Source organism: Filicampus tigris, chromosome 16, assembly GCF_054856515.1.
Source record: "Filicampus tigris isolate MCC_2025a chromosome 16, RoL_Ftig_1.0, whole genome shotgun sequence".
Taxonomy (NCBI): domain Eukaryota; kingdom Metazoa; phylum Chordata; class Actinopteri; order Syngnathiformes; family Syngnathidae; genus Filicampus; species Filicampus tigris.
This window is the reverse complement of record NC_141232.1, coordinates 15,229,448-15,245,168: the sequence shown is the minus strand read 5'-3', so window position 1 is coordinate 15,245,168 and position 15,721 is coordinate 15,229,448. Positions and strand designations below refer to the sequence as shown.

Sequence of the window (15,721 nt, the reverse complement as noted above, 5' to 3'; positions counted from 1 at the left end):
GCATTTAAGTTACCCATCCCTAAACTAATAGGACCCGGCAGGTTTACACAAATGAATAAAAAAGCAAGGTCCACAAAACTTGGTCGAGGAATGTTTTTTGAAGTCAGAACCAATTAAATTAACAAGCAATTATGTTTTGGTAGTTATCTTAATAGTATGTCATTCTGTTTTACTGTTGTAACTGTCCAAACCCAGAATCATAATGGCGCACCGCCTCTCTGTTTGCCATCCTCCATGAACCAGGAAGTAGCCTGAGAACTAACAAACTGAGAAACAAAGCTCTATGACTTATGTTTTTTTAATCACTCATTAAATAGTTCACTATAAGATTTTGCGACAAGAACTCACATTATTTTTGAGGGGATTTTTTTGCTGGAGTCACTGGCGGTGAAGTTATGAGTGACATAGTTCCTTCACTTTATCACTAAATCCTCTTGCGAATACGTCGGTGTGTGTGCGCGCGTGAGTGTGTGTGTCTCTGCAGTGAATCTGCGTGTATGTTGTGTATCTTTGTGTCCATCAACTGTGCCTGTATGTGAGTGCATGTAGGTCTCATTTAATTGTTGCCATGGAAACAGAGTGCTGCCAGAGAAGTCCAGATTCAAAGAGGGCATCACTAGCTCTCGCGCCCTCTCGCTGTGCGATTCTCTCTCTCCTATCCCTCCTTCATGTCTGTCTTAAATTACTTTCTTTCTTTTTTCCTCTCCTGGCGTGTTCTCCTCTTTACTTTCATCTTTCTCGTGTCTCACCAAGGTCCTCCTTGCTTTACGCTCCCTGTCTTTCCTCCCACTGCGCCCTCCTCCCTTTCTGTCTCTTTCTGTCCTCATGCCTCTTATCATCCCTCCATAATTCCTTCCCTCCCACCTCTCCGTCCTTCCTGGGGAGGCGTGTGCAGTTGACTATTAACACAGGGACCTGTAATTAGAGCTGACGAAGCCCCGGCAATTAGTTTTCCCTAAAGAAGTTGTTCTGTCATCTCTGCATACGTCCCTTTATCTTCCTCACAGTCTTTGTCCTGTTTTTCTCATCCTGTCTGTCAATTCTCGTGTCATTAGCTGTCAGCCTTTTTGCCTGATTATTGTTGTTTTTTTTGTTTTTTTTCCCCCCGTTCTTTGTTCCTACCATCTGCCTCCTAAACGCATGAACAAAATGCGGTAGACACACACAATGCACCACATTTCTAAGCGGTTACGCCACTACTGTCGTGGGTATCTCAGCCCACAAAGCTGCAGTGAACATGTTCCCACCCACTGTACACCTACTCTGGTGATAGATATGCTGTTAGGACGCAAATACTTTAAGGAGACCCGCACCCTAATGAGTTAAATTACTTAATCCATCTCTGAATCCTTTGGATCTTAATTTGTCATTTTAACAAGATCCAATCATTCATTTTTCTTTGCGGGTGAACCGGCGCCTATTCCATCTGATTTTGGATGAGAGGCGGGGCACACCCTGGAGTGGTCATCAAGCAATCACAGTGCAAGTATAGACAAACAAGCATTCACACTCGCATTAACATTACACCTATAGGACAATTCCATCGTCTTTTTAAAAAAAAAAAAAAAAAATAGTTACACTATGCAATGACAAAGATTCAAACGCTAATTGTAATCATTGAGGTATAAATTAGTTTGAAGTCTTCTAAGCAGCCCTCTTGCCAAGGTCATCCATCCAGCCAGCTCACCATCTAGTCTTGGCGAGCTGGGGTCAGCACAGCTGTCTTTGGGCGACATCGTGGACTGGTTGCCAGCCAATCACAGGGCGCATGGAGATGAAAAATTGGAAGGTGGCCATACGTAGTTGGAGATGGTATTCAGACACAGTGAAGATGGAGGGATGTAACTGTTTAGAACCGAATTAAGTGCAGTGTTAAAAAAAGACAACTTTAATTTCACATACAGGCGTGGAGCTACAATTTTTCACCTGTGAAATGATTGAGTGAGTGGCTAAATTGAGCATTAATAACTTAAAGATTATGTAAAAACTGTAACTTTGACGCAACACAGAGAAGCGTATTTTTAGCAAGCCACGCTGGAATGATGGACAGCTAATAGCAGTGTGATAAACTAGGTCAATAGGGTGAGAAAGGAAGAAGGGGGGGCTGGTTGTCATATCTAAGTGCAGCTGTCATTTCATGTCAATTTTAGTCACATGAGTCACATTATCAGTATGTCAGTTTGTTAGTGATCTTGTTACCAACAGTTTTTCATTCAGTTGGGATCTGGAAACACCTTTTCCTTATATTGTCCCATTCTGAGACAAAATACCTATTTCCTGTTTTCCTTTCCCATGTCGGGAAAGCTGGCATTTTATTCACTGGGAGGATTGATGTCCTCCTAATACATACCATAAAATCACTTCAGAGAATTCCAGATGAATTATTGATTGTTGAGCTGGTTCCATGTAAACTATATGGCATCATATCATGTACGAGTGTGTTTTTATGCACTATTCATGTATGGCAAGTGTGACCGCTTCTCCTCTCCCTCTCGGTGCGCTTTCGGCTTATTTTTCCACAGCGCTTTCTTCTTTTCCTTCACTCTTCCCCATCGTGCTCGTGGACCGACATTGACATGCACTAATTCACATAAGCCATGTAGCCTCTCGGCAATCCACTTTACTCAATCAATGTTGCATGGTTCTGTGTTTGCTTCCATCTCATTTTCCAACTGCTTTATTTCCTCTCTTTGTTCACTTTCTTTATTCCGTTTTCTTTGATCCATGTTTTTTCTCAATGTTTTCCCCTTCCCTTTCTTCCATCTCCAGGTATTTCTTTCCCGCTTCTCCACCATGCCTGTCAGCGGCTGCCCCTCCCCTCTTCGCATCCATGCCGGGGTCTGCACCTACGCCCCCTCCGTTGTCCAGGAGCAAGGGAGGCGAGTCCGACACCTCCATCCATCCCTGCCTCCATCGCTGCACTGCCACACCGTCTCACTTGGTGTGCTTCTCCTACTGCTCTGCCTTCTTCACCTGCCCCCTGCCTGTCAATCGCGCAGAGAGAAGGGAGGCGGAGGAGGCGGCGGCCACTACATCCCCATCCCTCCTCCCCCTCCGCACCATATGGCCCTTCCCAACATCCTACGTGGCCTCAGCATCGCTGTTGTCCTGGTGGGCAACTCCAGTGAGATGGCGCTGGCTGGGGCTCGGGAGAAGGAAGACTTCCTGCATTTGGCGCCCAATGTAGAGATCCTGACCATGAATGAGACGGACCCTAAAAGCATCATTAAAAGCATCTGTGACTTAATGACGGAGCACTGGCTACAGGGTGTGGTGTTTGGAGATGACACGGACCAGGAGGCCATTGCCCAGATCCTGGACTTCATTTCGGCCCAGACTCATATCCCCATCCTCGGAGTTCGCGGCGGTTCGTCCATGATCATGGCTGCTAAGGTAGGACGATCATCTTGTCTCAAATAGCACACCTCATGAGAGCGCTCAAAGTTTCTCACACTGAATTGTGCATAGTAGGCCATGAAGGCAGTCCTTTGAAAGCGTAACAGATGCGCAAGTTGGTTCTCATTACATTCCAATCATGCACTCCAAATGTCACAATACGATAATATCAAGATCTGAACCTCACGATACAATAATTGTCACGATATCGTACAAAAAAAAAAAAGAGGTCATATTAAAAAAAACAGCGGAATATTCTGTTTTTGTACATAACAGCATTCAAAGAAATAGGCTTGGCCAGGCATGCTAGAACTGCACAAATGGAAAACAACTTGGGCTTTCAAGCAGATTTGCTGCTATTAATAGCGTGACATAACGACAACGATATATTGTGGCAAGTTTAATGTCGCGGTATCACGATATTGCCGATATTGTGACATCCCTACTTACCTGTGATAACTCTCATTGAATTAATTAGTGACACATAATTAGAAAATGATTTGGGCTGTTTTGTCATTTATTTCAAATGTAATCTTGCACCTACATCTATTTTAGCTGTTGTTTGGAAACATAATGAATGCGTTGGATTCATTTTTTTTCTGTAAGGCCACATGAAGGCTGGCTGATTTATATATTAATTGATAATCAACTTCTGATACCTTATGAATGTTAAATGGTGTAAGTGCCAAATAGTCTTTATAGAGAAGTAGTACGAGGTTTCCTAAGCAAGGCAAACGAGTTTTGAAAAACCATAATAACAAGACGAGTTCACTGTATCTGTGGGAATAGTCGTCTTTTCATCGAGAAGAGCATTTGCAAGTCAAAGGTCACTGGTCCTGCCTCGCCAACTCTGTTTTAGTTCACCTCTCTGTGACCTCTCAAGTTCTTTTACACTAAACTCATCAAGAAGAAGTTTTAATGGACATTGCTTTGTACACTGGGACACAGTCATACAGCAACAGAAATGTTTCCCTAAACTGTTCCCACAAATGAAGCATGCAGTTGTCCGAAATCGGTAAGGCGCGTTAATGTTTCGGAGAAAAACTAAGACGTCTAATCCAATCCTTATTTGAAAATAATATTGATCAGCATTTGTCTAGAGGCTTTTGTTCATATTAGGCCTGGGTGAGGGCCTTTTACTTTATTATTTGCTATTGTGAACCTGTTCCTTGCAATTTCTGTAGGCCACTTCATGCATTACAACCTGAGATGTGAACATTATTTGCGCGAATCTTTCTTTTGCAAACACCCCGCCTCACTCTTTAATGTGGATACAGTCAGTCAGTCAGTCGGTTTAGACAGTTAGAAAGACACACAGACTAAGGCCAATGTTTGACTTGAAAGTCAAACAACTGCTAGCAATGATGCCAATGATGAGATCATCTGTAGATTGCATCAGAACAGAAAATTGAGCATTGCCAAGTTATTAGGCCTTGCCTAATGGGATGAAAAAAAAATCTTTATCTGTGTCTGCCTGGATCTGGACTTTGAGCCCATTCCTCAAAATCCTCATCCATTTCATTCTTGCATAAATCCATCAGCTTGAAATAATAACCAGTGGAATATGCTGAGTCGTGTTGCTCCTTCTGCTGACAGTCTGCTGGCTGCTCTGCGATTTTGTTGCCTCAGGGAGTCTTGTTGCATTTCCACCCACCACGCCACTTTCCTGCAGTTTTGGTGCCATCAGGTCCAGGTCATCAGTTGCACCAGCACACGCATGAGCTTTAGTGACAAGTCGAGGTCAGCAGCTGCCACTGAAGCTCGTGTTTCTGCCCGTTTTCATTAGAGAATTATGGAGAGAGATGCAATAGAAACAGTCCTCTTCCGTTTACAGCCATTTGGTTCACAAAGCAGTTCTCACACACTTGCATTTTGAGGTCTGACTGCCTCTGCCTCTTTTTAATATTGCTAACTAATGACTGTTGATTACTAAAAGCAATTTCTAAAGTGATGCATCCGACCAATATGGATTTTTTGAGGCTTAGGCCCATTCCGTTATTTGGCAGGGTAAAATTCCGATAACCGATTAATAAGCCGATTCATTGAAAAAACAAAATCTTGCAACACTCCCCACAATAAAGATATGAATTACATTTGACTGTTTTGCAATACTTTGTCCTTAAATATTTGTTTAAAGCGTTTAAAGTCAACCCAAACATATTTTTTTCAAGAATAGTTTCTATGCAGGCCCACTAGTTGAAACAAGGCATTCTGATTACTATAGCGTTTGTGGAATAGGATTTAAGCAGCAAAATGTAGCCATCTCATGTGGTGGCCATTTTGTCATTTCTGATGACAGAAAATGACATCACAGTTGCTCATGGCTCAGATAACGACCAATCAGGGCTCAGCTTCAGAAAACAGGTGAGCCGTAATTTGTTGTTACCTGAACCGTGAGCAGTTGTGATGTAATTTTCAGTCGACAGAAGTGACAAAATGGCCGCCCCCAGCGATGACTAAAAACGGGTGAATTAACTCTAATTCCACAAACGCAATATTTATCAGAATGCCGCCTTTCAACTATTGGGTCCAAAATTTTTGTGGGTTGACTTCCCCTTTAACTTTACATCAGAGAGAAAAATCGGCAGATGTTGGCCGGTTTTTGGGCAGGGGCGATGTTTGAAGGTCATTATCGTTGTCTTATGTTGTACTGTATTAATGTGTAAAAGTAAATACATTTAAAAAATTAAAAAAGAGTTAATATCGTCCAATTAAATTGGTCGGTAGATTGAATAGTTGGGCCCTATTCCATGTATAATGATCTAAGGAGGATGATTAAAGCAGTAAAAGTGTGCTAGCCCTAGCCCCAGGCTACTAATACCTCGATTTGCGAACACGTTCCGTTCCTACACTGGCGATGTAACCCAAATTTCCTTGTATGTCGGATTCCACCGTTAAAGTAGGAATTTAGGTCAAAATACTTGTAACTAATGAAAATACATTAAAATAAAAACATAGCATGCTGTACTTAGCATTACTGCTGAGAGGTGGATGGAGAAGAAGGAGGGGAAAGCGAAAAAGGCTAAGCCGGAAATGACGTCCTTTTGAATCACGACCACGTGCGTCGACATTCACAGTGGCTTATTTAAATGCCGGAGCACCTCTGTGCACTCATTCATGTAAACGGGCTATTCCAAATGTTTCATAAATCGGAATTTTGACCTTAACCTGAATAGCGACTGCATGTAAACGTAGTCGCTATGGTGGTGGGGACAAAATGGTGGAAGAGGCACGGGGGTTGTAAAGTCAAAACGTCGTAGGTCGCGTACGTCGTAATTCGAGGACTTCCTATATCAGAATCATGCAGTACTTTTACTTATGAGTGCCTCACCTTACAAGTTTTTTGATGAGCTTTTTTTAACTTTGTGTTGCAAGACAAAATTTGAGTTGCGAGTGAGTGGGCCACAATCAGCGATGCACTTACACATTTATCGAATGGGACAAACCATAAAACACACATACAAAGTGAATACACTGCCAAGGAGCATGGGGCATACGCTCACACTGAACTACCTAGCATTTTCAATAATATAGCCTTTCCCAATAGACACCTGGTACTTTTTGCACTTGATTAAGTTTTGGTGATTGTCTGATTGTATAGACACTTTTATTTAAATCCATAGTTCACCAGACTGAAGGAAAGAGTGCCATTTTGTGGCAAAAGCTTTAAAAAGAGTTCTCCAGCTAGTCAAAGAGTCCACCTCTCATGAGAGCTTTCTCCCGGCGTTACCAGGACTTGAGAAAACTAAGACAGGGCTGCATTAAGGCTTTATCTCCAAACAGATTTGTGTCCGACTAATGGGCTGAGACTGTACTCTGGAGTAAATAAGCTAGAAGAGGATTGGCAGAAGAAAGAGAGACGAAAACGTGTGGAGAATGGAAAAATTCAGGTTGTGAGGATGAAATGGGGTGTGAAAAATTCGGAAGGTGGCCATGCAGGCCCACGTAATGTATATGAAGAGACTGTTGTGAGTGGGAGCCTATACAGTGGATATAAAAAGTCTACACACCCCTATTGAAATGCCAGGTTTTTGTGATATCTTAAAAAAGAGAGAGAGAGAGAGACCAAAACATTTTCCACCATGAATGTGACCTATAATCTGTATAACTCATTTAAAAAATAATATATTTTTGTGGGCAAAAGTAAAATTAAACAGCTCAGGTGATGTGGTTGATGTGGAGGATGTGGCTGTGCTCATGTCCATACTCATGGGAGACAGCACACACCTGCCACCATTTAAAGTGCCTCTCATTCATCCCAAATGTCATTATCATTATTATTTATATATAGCTTCGGCTCATTTTTTTTTTTACATCACAAAAACTTGTCATTTGGGGTGTATAGACTTCATATGCACTGTTAATGTTGGGAAGTGAATGTGATGTGCAGTGTTTAAGAAATGACAGTAAAAGCCAACTTTTGTTTCACATGGAAAACATCAATTGCAAAATAAGGGCAGTCAGAACTTCAGAACATTTGCCACTCCTGAAATCAATGAGCTGAACAGCTACATCGAGGAGTTTAGTAGAGTTTACACAAACATTGAATGATAATATTACTAGAACACAGATATAATGTGTGGATATGTTGACACTGATACAGCACAGAATTTCTGATTTGATATAGGTGCTCTTAACAGGTAAGAATTAATAGGAATGTAACTCCAGTCCATGATTCAAAGCTTCTGAATACTCACCAAAATTGAATCGAAACAACCTAAGAACTGCAATTGGTCTGTTGACTAATCCAAGGTGTGTGTACACAGCCTCTTGCCCAAAGTCAGCTGGACTAGGGATCCAGCTGAGCGGCCACCCTATAGATCCTAACAAGAAGACCAATAAAAATCCAGTTTGATAAATAAAGGTTGTAAGCAGAAAATTGCACACTAATACAAAAGCCAACCAGCGGAAGTTGAAACACAAGCTCCTTGGTAGAGGTTATAAGAAAGCAAAAAAAGTAGGAGTTTAGGAAAAGAGTATTTGCAGTAAAGAAATATGGCTTCAATCCATCACACCTCTATGCACAGATGCGCACGCACACCCACACACGTGCACGCACGCACACACACACACAGACAGAACCTGGTATTAAAATTGGCAAAACAAATCTGTATTTTTATTCCACATGTAAAGGAGGGAAGATGACGTTGCATGATACTGAAAGAATATAGTAGAGCACTTTGATTTTTTTTATGTGGAGAATATTGGGAGGAAAGGAACAAGACAGCTCCATAAAATATATTAGATATATCTAAATATATTCGATATATATATAAATATATATCTAACATGGGATGACTCCAGCGTCATGTGAAGAGTCAAATTGAATTACTCTAACAGTTTTGACTCTCATCTCACTTTCATCTCCAAGATGCGCTGCATTCGTGATAAAAGGAGTGAATTGTAGCCGCTATAAAATAAAAAAATTAATTAAAAGAGTGAATTGTAGCCGTTATAAAATTTAAACAAAAAATAAAATGAGTGAATTGTAGCAGTTATAGAATAAAAAATAAAATAAAATGAGTGAAATATAGCCGTTATGAGAAAACAAATTCCTCTCATTTGGCATTTTGAACAAGCTGAATTTTTTTGAATAATTTCTCTCAACGATGGAGAGAAAAGTTGTTGTGGCTTTGAGGTCGGATGGTGGAATACGACACATTGACGGTGTAGCGGTTCACTCGACTGACTTTCGTTTTCTTTTGGTCAACAACAAAACACAATTGCTGAATAGAATAAATACAAGCTGTTCCAAAACAACGTAACATTTCAAATTTGAGTAACTACATGTCTTACACAAACAAAATTGAATATGAAATTGAATAGGCTTCCGAAAAATCATTTGAAATTCCAACAGCCTATTCCAACTGATAAAGATTTTTCTAATCGATTTCACCAAGCTTTCTTAATGTTTATTATGCGATCCGCCTGTGGCATGATACATTTTCCTTCTTTCCTTCCTATTTAATTTTTTTGTTACATTTCATAATTTTCTTTCGAGTTGGTGCATTTTGATTGAATTTCCTCAAATGAATGTTGCACATATTCTAACACACATCATGTTTCTTTCATTGCCGGTGAAGCTCATTCTCGGGCGCGGGCCACCCGTCACCCGTCACTGATTTACAACTTTCAAAATAATTTCAATTGGATGAAGTCTTTTCATTGTAAATTAGCTGGTGGATTTGTTTGCTTTAATTTACCATGAATTCCACAAACACCCCAATGGACGTTTCTAATTCGGAACCATTTTTAACCATCCGCGGATGTGTGAGGAGAAAAGGCAAGGGAAGGACTAAAGACGGAAATTTGGCTTTTGCTTCAAAGAGGAAAAACTGCACCTTCCACACTAAGTGTAGAGTAAAATGATGGATAATATTGTGCCGCGCAGCTGTGCTCATAAGATACAGTACAAGATTGGGAATTAATCCAACAGTTTAGCGGCGTGCATGTCCTTGTTAAACTGTGTTTTCATTGTGAAGTGTGTTTTATTACCTTGCCAGCGTGGCTGGAGTTGCCAATCTTTAATCCGTAGTGGTTTCCACTAGCACCAATCTGCATTTCGGTCCGCTAATAGTGTGCGTGTATGGTCGTCAACAATCAGCACATCTAAAGCTTTTGGCTAATGCTCATGTTAGCAAAACATACTTACCCGTTTTCCTTGGTTTGTCTGGAAGGTATAGACGGCTTTGTAATGGTACAAATAGCTGTAGTTGTCGCCGATCACCCCGGAGGCCACCACATTATATGAACAGCCAGCGGCTGCCGCAGGGCGCAGATAACATCCACTCCTTCGACTGCTTTAAATGCAGAATCGTCAGCAATTAAGAAAAAAAAAAGATAACGTAGCCAACCGTGATGACCTGGAGGAAACCGTAATGTAATATGAAAAACAAATGCATGCATGCAAAGATGTGCCAGCAGACGAGATCAGCGCTGGCACACACCCACACGTCCACACACATATTCAAGGAATATATGTAAAACAAAAACGTGTGTTTGGAGGGTCATGTGTGAATTTGAAAGGAGATGCACGGCAAATTATTTCTTGAGGTTACTCGCACGTACGCATACATTCATGCGTCTTTTTTACTTTCGAAGGAACAAAACAGCAAGACGCGAGCAGTGAACTTTTGCCCAAACAGCTTGGACTTTTGTCCAAATGGACACGAAAATGAAGAGGAGAAGCAAATAGAAAAGTCATTTTCTAAAACAAAAAATGTATTTTCTTCTTTTTGAGGTATTTTCACCATATTCCCTTGTTTTTTTCCGTGTGGGTCTGAATTAAATGTGTCTGTGCTTATTTCCCCCAATTAATGTCCTACAATAGGAGCCATTGTTGTGGTAATCACTGAGGTACTGAACTCATTTCATATAATGTGTCTCCTGCTCGGCACCGCCTCATACTTGCTTAAACAGACACAATTAGCCGCATTTGTAGGTGATAAGAGTTCCTCTGGCGCTTTTTTAGTTTTTCATGTCCCTCTGTTGGTTCCCGTTCTGGTCGCTATCTCCATTAGCCACTTGTTCAGTCCATTTGTGTGCTTTGTCTTGTGTTCGGAAAAATGTCGCAATGAAAGTGTATCTTGCGCCTTGGCTGCAACTCGTCCCCGTTTTGAGACTTTCTTTAGTCCAGGTTTCTCCATGGCTGTAATTTCGTTGCCTTTTGTACAGGTATGCCGCCTACATACACTGAACAGCCGAACACTATGGCCACTTGCACATAGGGCTGGGCCGATAATTCGATATAGATATGTATCGCGATTGACACGTGAACGATACCAATAGAAAATGCCTTCGATACAACGTTCGATAGAAGAAAAAAAAGAAAAACAAACCCGATCACAGCATGATGCCTCCAAACATGAAGAAGAAGTGTTTAAACCAAAGAAGAAACAGCTTTTATACCAACGAGGAAGAAGCATTTAAACCAACAAGAAGAAGCTCTTAACTCAACGGAGCATGCTCGCGGGCCCGGCGGCCGTGCGCTATGCTCGCGTCCAGCAAACTTTGCTTGAATAAATGACCACTCGACTCAGTACAACTCCATCCATCCATCCATTATCTGTACCGCTTCTCCTCACAAGGGTCGCGGGGCGTGCTGGAGCCTATCCCAGCTGTCTTTGGGCAGTAGGCGGGGGACACCCTGAACTGGTTGCCAGCCAATCGCAGGGCACACAGAGACAAACATCCGCACTCACAATCACACCTAGGGCCAATTTGGAGTATTCAGTACAACTCTTACAATTAAATTATATTATGCATGATAACCTTATTAAAAACCCGTGGATGGAGCCATGGTGTACAAGTAGAGGAGTTCTTGTTTTTGACATGCTAGCAGTAGTTAGCCTTAACCGACACCGGCATCGCACTCAAGGTAAAATCAAGCAAGTAAAATATGAATGGACTATGGTATGGGGTTCCATTTGTGCCAAAAATATGTTATGTGTCGATGTATGTGTCTATGTTAGACGTCTATGATACCCTCTGTGTTGATGATTAGTGTTTGTTAGACGTCCATGTTAAGTGTTTGTTGGACGTCCATGATTTATGTTTGTTAAACGTCCATGTTAATTGTTTGTTAGACGTCCATGATACGTGTCTATGTAATGTGTCGATGATAAGTGCATGTTAGACGTCCATGATGTGTCTATGTTATGTCGATGATACGTGTCTATGTAATGTGTCGATGATAAGTGCATGTTAGACGTCAATGAGAAGTTTTTTTTATTTCACGATAGACAGCGCAATCTGTCTGCACCCTCACTGCACAATAAACTAATAACAATGAACCTACATTTTTTTCTAAACGTGCAATATTTGATATAATGAATCTCTTTTTTTTTTTTCCGTTAATGTAAGCAGTACTCAAGTTTAGCAAACTTCATACTTTAGGCTATTGTTTGGCTCATTTTATTCCTTTTTTTTAAACAAACACTTAACATGGACATCCAACAAACAATTAACATGATCGTCTAACAAACACTTAACATGGACGTCTAACCACACATAGACACGTATCATCGACATAACATAGACACGTATCATGGATGTCTAACATAGACACGTATCATCGACACATAACATATTTTTGGCATAAATGGAACCCCATACGATGGCAATAATGAGTCCGCTAAAAAGATAAAGTAGTCCTAAGACGGTAGGTCAACGATGATGTATACACTGAAAGAGAGTATTCGTTCACTTACAGTGGATGAACATTGAATGAACATTGAATGAAGGCTAATATATGTGTCAACAACTGCTTTGGGGTAGACCTAATGCAAATACGCATTTACAATGCACTGATGGAGGACAAACTGCACATTACACTACACAACGATGTACAAAGAACTTCCATCCATCCATTATCTGTGCCGCTTCTCCTCACAAGGGTCGCGGGCGTGCTGGAGCCTATCCCAGCCGTCTTCGGGCAGTAGGCGGGGGACGCCCTGAATCGGTTGCCAGCCAATCGCAGGGCTCACAGAGACAAACAAACAACCGCACTCACAATCACACCTAGGGGCAATTTAGAGTGTCCAATCAGCCTACCATGCATGTTTTTGGAATGTGGGAGGAAACCGGAGTACCCGGAGAAAACCCACACAGGCACAAGGACAGCATGCAAACTCCACACAGGGAGGTCGGAGCCGGGATCGAACCCACAACCACTCAACTGTGAGGCGGACGTGCTAACCAGTCGCCCACCGTGCCGCCGTACAAAAAACGGCTGACTGTTATTTAAAGGTAAGGTTTAAAACAAAATCAATAATTATCAATATTGACTGATATGAAATACTTAGATTGTGACAGTTTTTCAAACATTTCTCAGCCCTTCTAAGCACATTATCTTTAAAATGGAGTTTATTTAATCTTTATATCAACCGGTTTATTTCACTCTTTCATAGTTACATTGACCTCTTATTGAAGGTTAAGTATTATGTTAAAATAAAAATGTATTTTTCTTCAGGTCATTATTTTCAATAGTTTGAAAAAAGAAAAAAAATTGAATATATATCGATATCGACCAATATGAAACACATATCATGATATACTTTTCAGTCATGTCACCCAGCCCTTCTTGCACATGTATGAAATATTCTGCCTTTGCGATTATAATCAGGCTTTGAGTTTTGATTGACCCTGCCGGAGAGGTATTTATTTAACAATATGTTCATTTCTGTGGTTTCAATTTCCAGTGGTGCAAAGCTGTGTGTAATTTTTGATTCTTTTAAATAACTAAATGTGGTAACCATGTTATTACAATCATCTCTCAGTATGATGCTGTACAATTCTACACTAGGGAGTGCTACCAGTACGGTACTGATTCCAAGTACCTCGTAATCTATACCGTTACTTAACAGTACACATTTTTGGTACTCTTTTGTGTGTGTTTGTGGCAAGAATTGTTTTATTTTTCAATTTACCATTTATTTTTTAATACGGAAAGTTTGACAAATAAGTGAGTTTGAAACAAATGTGCAAAAGAAAAGGGAGTAAAAATAAATAATGGTATAACATTTTACAAATAAAGTATAAATAATACCAAATCAAATACAGTTCTTTGCAATGAACTGCACAAGGAGTGCAATTAAATAGTAATACAAAGAATGAAGATGCATAATCATATTAACGTTTATCTTCATTTGTTGTTCAGTTGTTTTTCAAGAACATTTTGGCCAAGCAATGTTTTCGCACCCATCTTGGACTGGACCACTGCAAAAAATGACAATTGGAAACTGTAAATATGGTTGAGTATTGTTCTTAAACACAATTTATATATTGACACAATGCGGGGAGATGGACAGTAGCGGATGGGTTCCATCTTTATTTGCACAAACTACAGTACGTTATCTAGCTACAGTATAATCTAGTGACGTTCAAAAGCACTTTTTTTTTAGACCGATATCATTGTGAGTACTCAACTCATGAGTACTCACCAATACCGATAATACCAAGTAACCGACGCCGACGAAGACTTTTGATTCATACAATTTCTTTTATACCGATGACCGACTATTTTGAAGAAATACTAATAATTCTGTCAAAAGGCAGAATAGTCAATCTGCAATCGTAGAATTTAAATCCAAAATACAGTACAGTAGAACACAAACAAAAATTCAACATACACTGACAACTCCCTGGGTTTTAGTCTTTGTTCAAAATAAATTTGAAGTGCAAAATAATACAGGTGCAACTGTTAACTGTTAAGTATGACACAGTGAAGTTGGCAACTGTATAATACACACAAGTAAAAGCTCTAGTTGCCTGTACTGCATTCAGTAGGAAAAATAGACACGATTAATGCACTGAATAATAATACTGTATACAATTCTGATGATTATTGCTATTATATTTTTCTCAGTCAATGAAAGCAGGTAAATGTGTAGATGCAGATTATATGCATCAAATACCGGAATGGAGAAAGTCATCATCCCACCCAAATTGAGTTAGCAAATAAATGTAAAATATTGGTAACAGCACACAAATAATGCACCCCAAACCCTATAAACATTCTGCTAGAAATTGCATCTTATTGGGAATATGAGATGGGGAACTTGGATTGAATTGAAAAGGGAAAAGTGCTCTCTCAGCCATGCAGAAATTAAATGAAATAAACATACATATTTTGGTAAAAACACACTAATAATGCACTCTAAACATTAATATAAATCTTATAAATATACATATATTTCTAGAAATTACATCGTAATCGGAATATGAGAGGATAGGCGCAAATGGGATTCAATAGTGACAAGCATTCTCTCAGCCATGTGGAAATTAAGGAAAATAAACATACATTTTGGTAAAAACACATAATTAATGCATTGTTCTGTCAGTCATTGGTATTGGCCGCCATTGGTATCGGCTGCCGACACGAGTACCGAACACTTGAAAATAAGGCTGGTATCGGCCCGATTCCGATAGCTGGAATCGGTACTCGCCCATCCCTAGTATAGAGTTTTGGAAATTATTTGGTGACATGACGGCTTTCCTAAATTGTTGCTTGGTGTGAATGTGAGCGTGAATTCTTGTTTGTCGATATAATATGTACCTTATGATTGACTGGCGACCAAGCCAGGGAGTACCCTGAATCTTGCTGGGATCAGCTGCAGCTCACCCACAACCTCCACTGTAATTAGGACAATCACTATAGATATGAGGAACGCAATTGTGAATAGACACGAGAGGTTTGCAGGCGGGTCCGCCATTGTCGTATTGTCCACCACTAAAGTCGGTGATCCAAGATCAATATTCTCCCTTCTGTGTTAGTTTACTATCCAGGTGATTTTATAATCCTTATTTTAAGAAGAAAGAATTACTC

General features: G+C 40.3%; 1 protein-coding gene across 3 annotated transcripts in view; it reads left to right on the top strand.

Annotated features, from left to right (window-relative positions):
• grin2ba (glutamate receptor, ionotropic, N-methyl D-aspartate 2B, genome duplicate a) overlaps positions 1 to 15,721 on the top strand; it is a 152,038-nt gene that overhangs the window by 39,281 nt on the left and 97,036 nt on the right. For all 3 annotated transcript variants that reach the window (XM_086055120.1, XM_086055119.1, XM_086055121.1), the window contains exon 4: positions 2,770 to 3,393. In XM_086055120.1, coding sequence (XP_085911246.1) covers positions 2,770 to 3,393 — 624 coding nt within the window. The remainder of the gene's footprint in view (positions 1 to 2,769; positions 3,394 to 15,721) is intronic.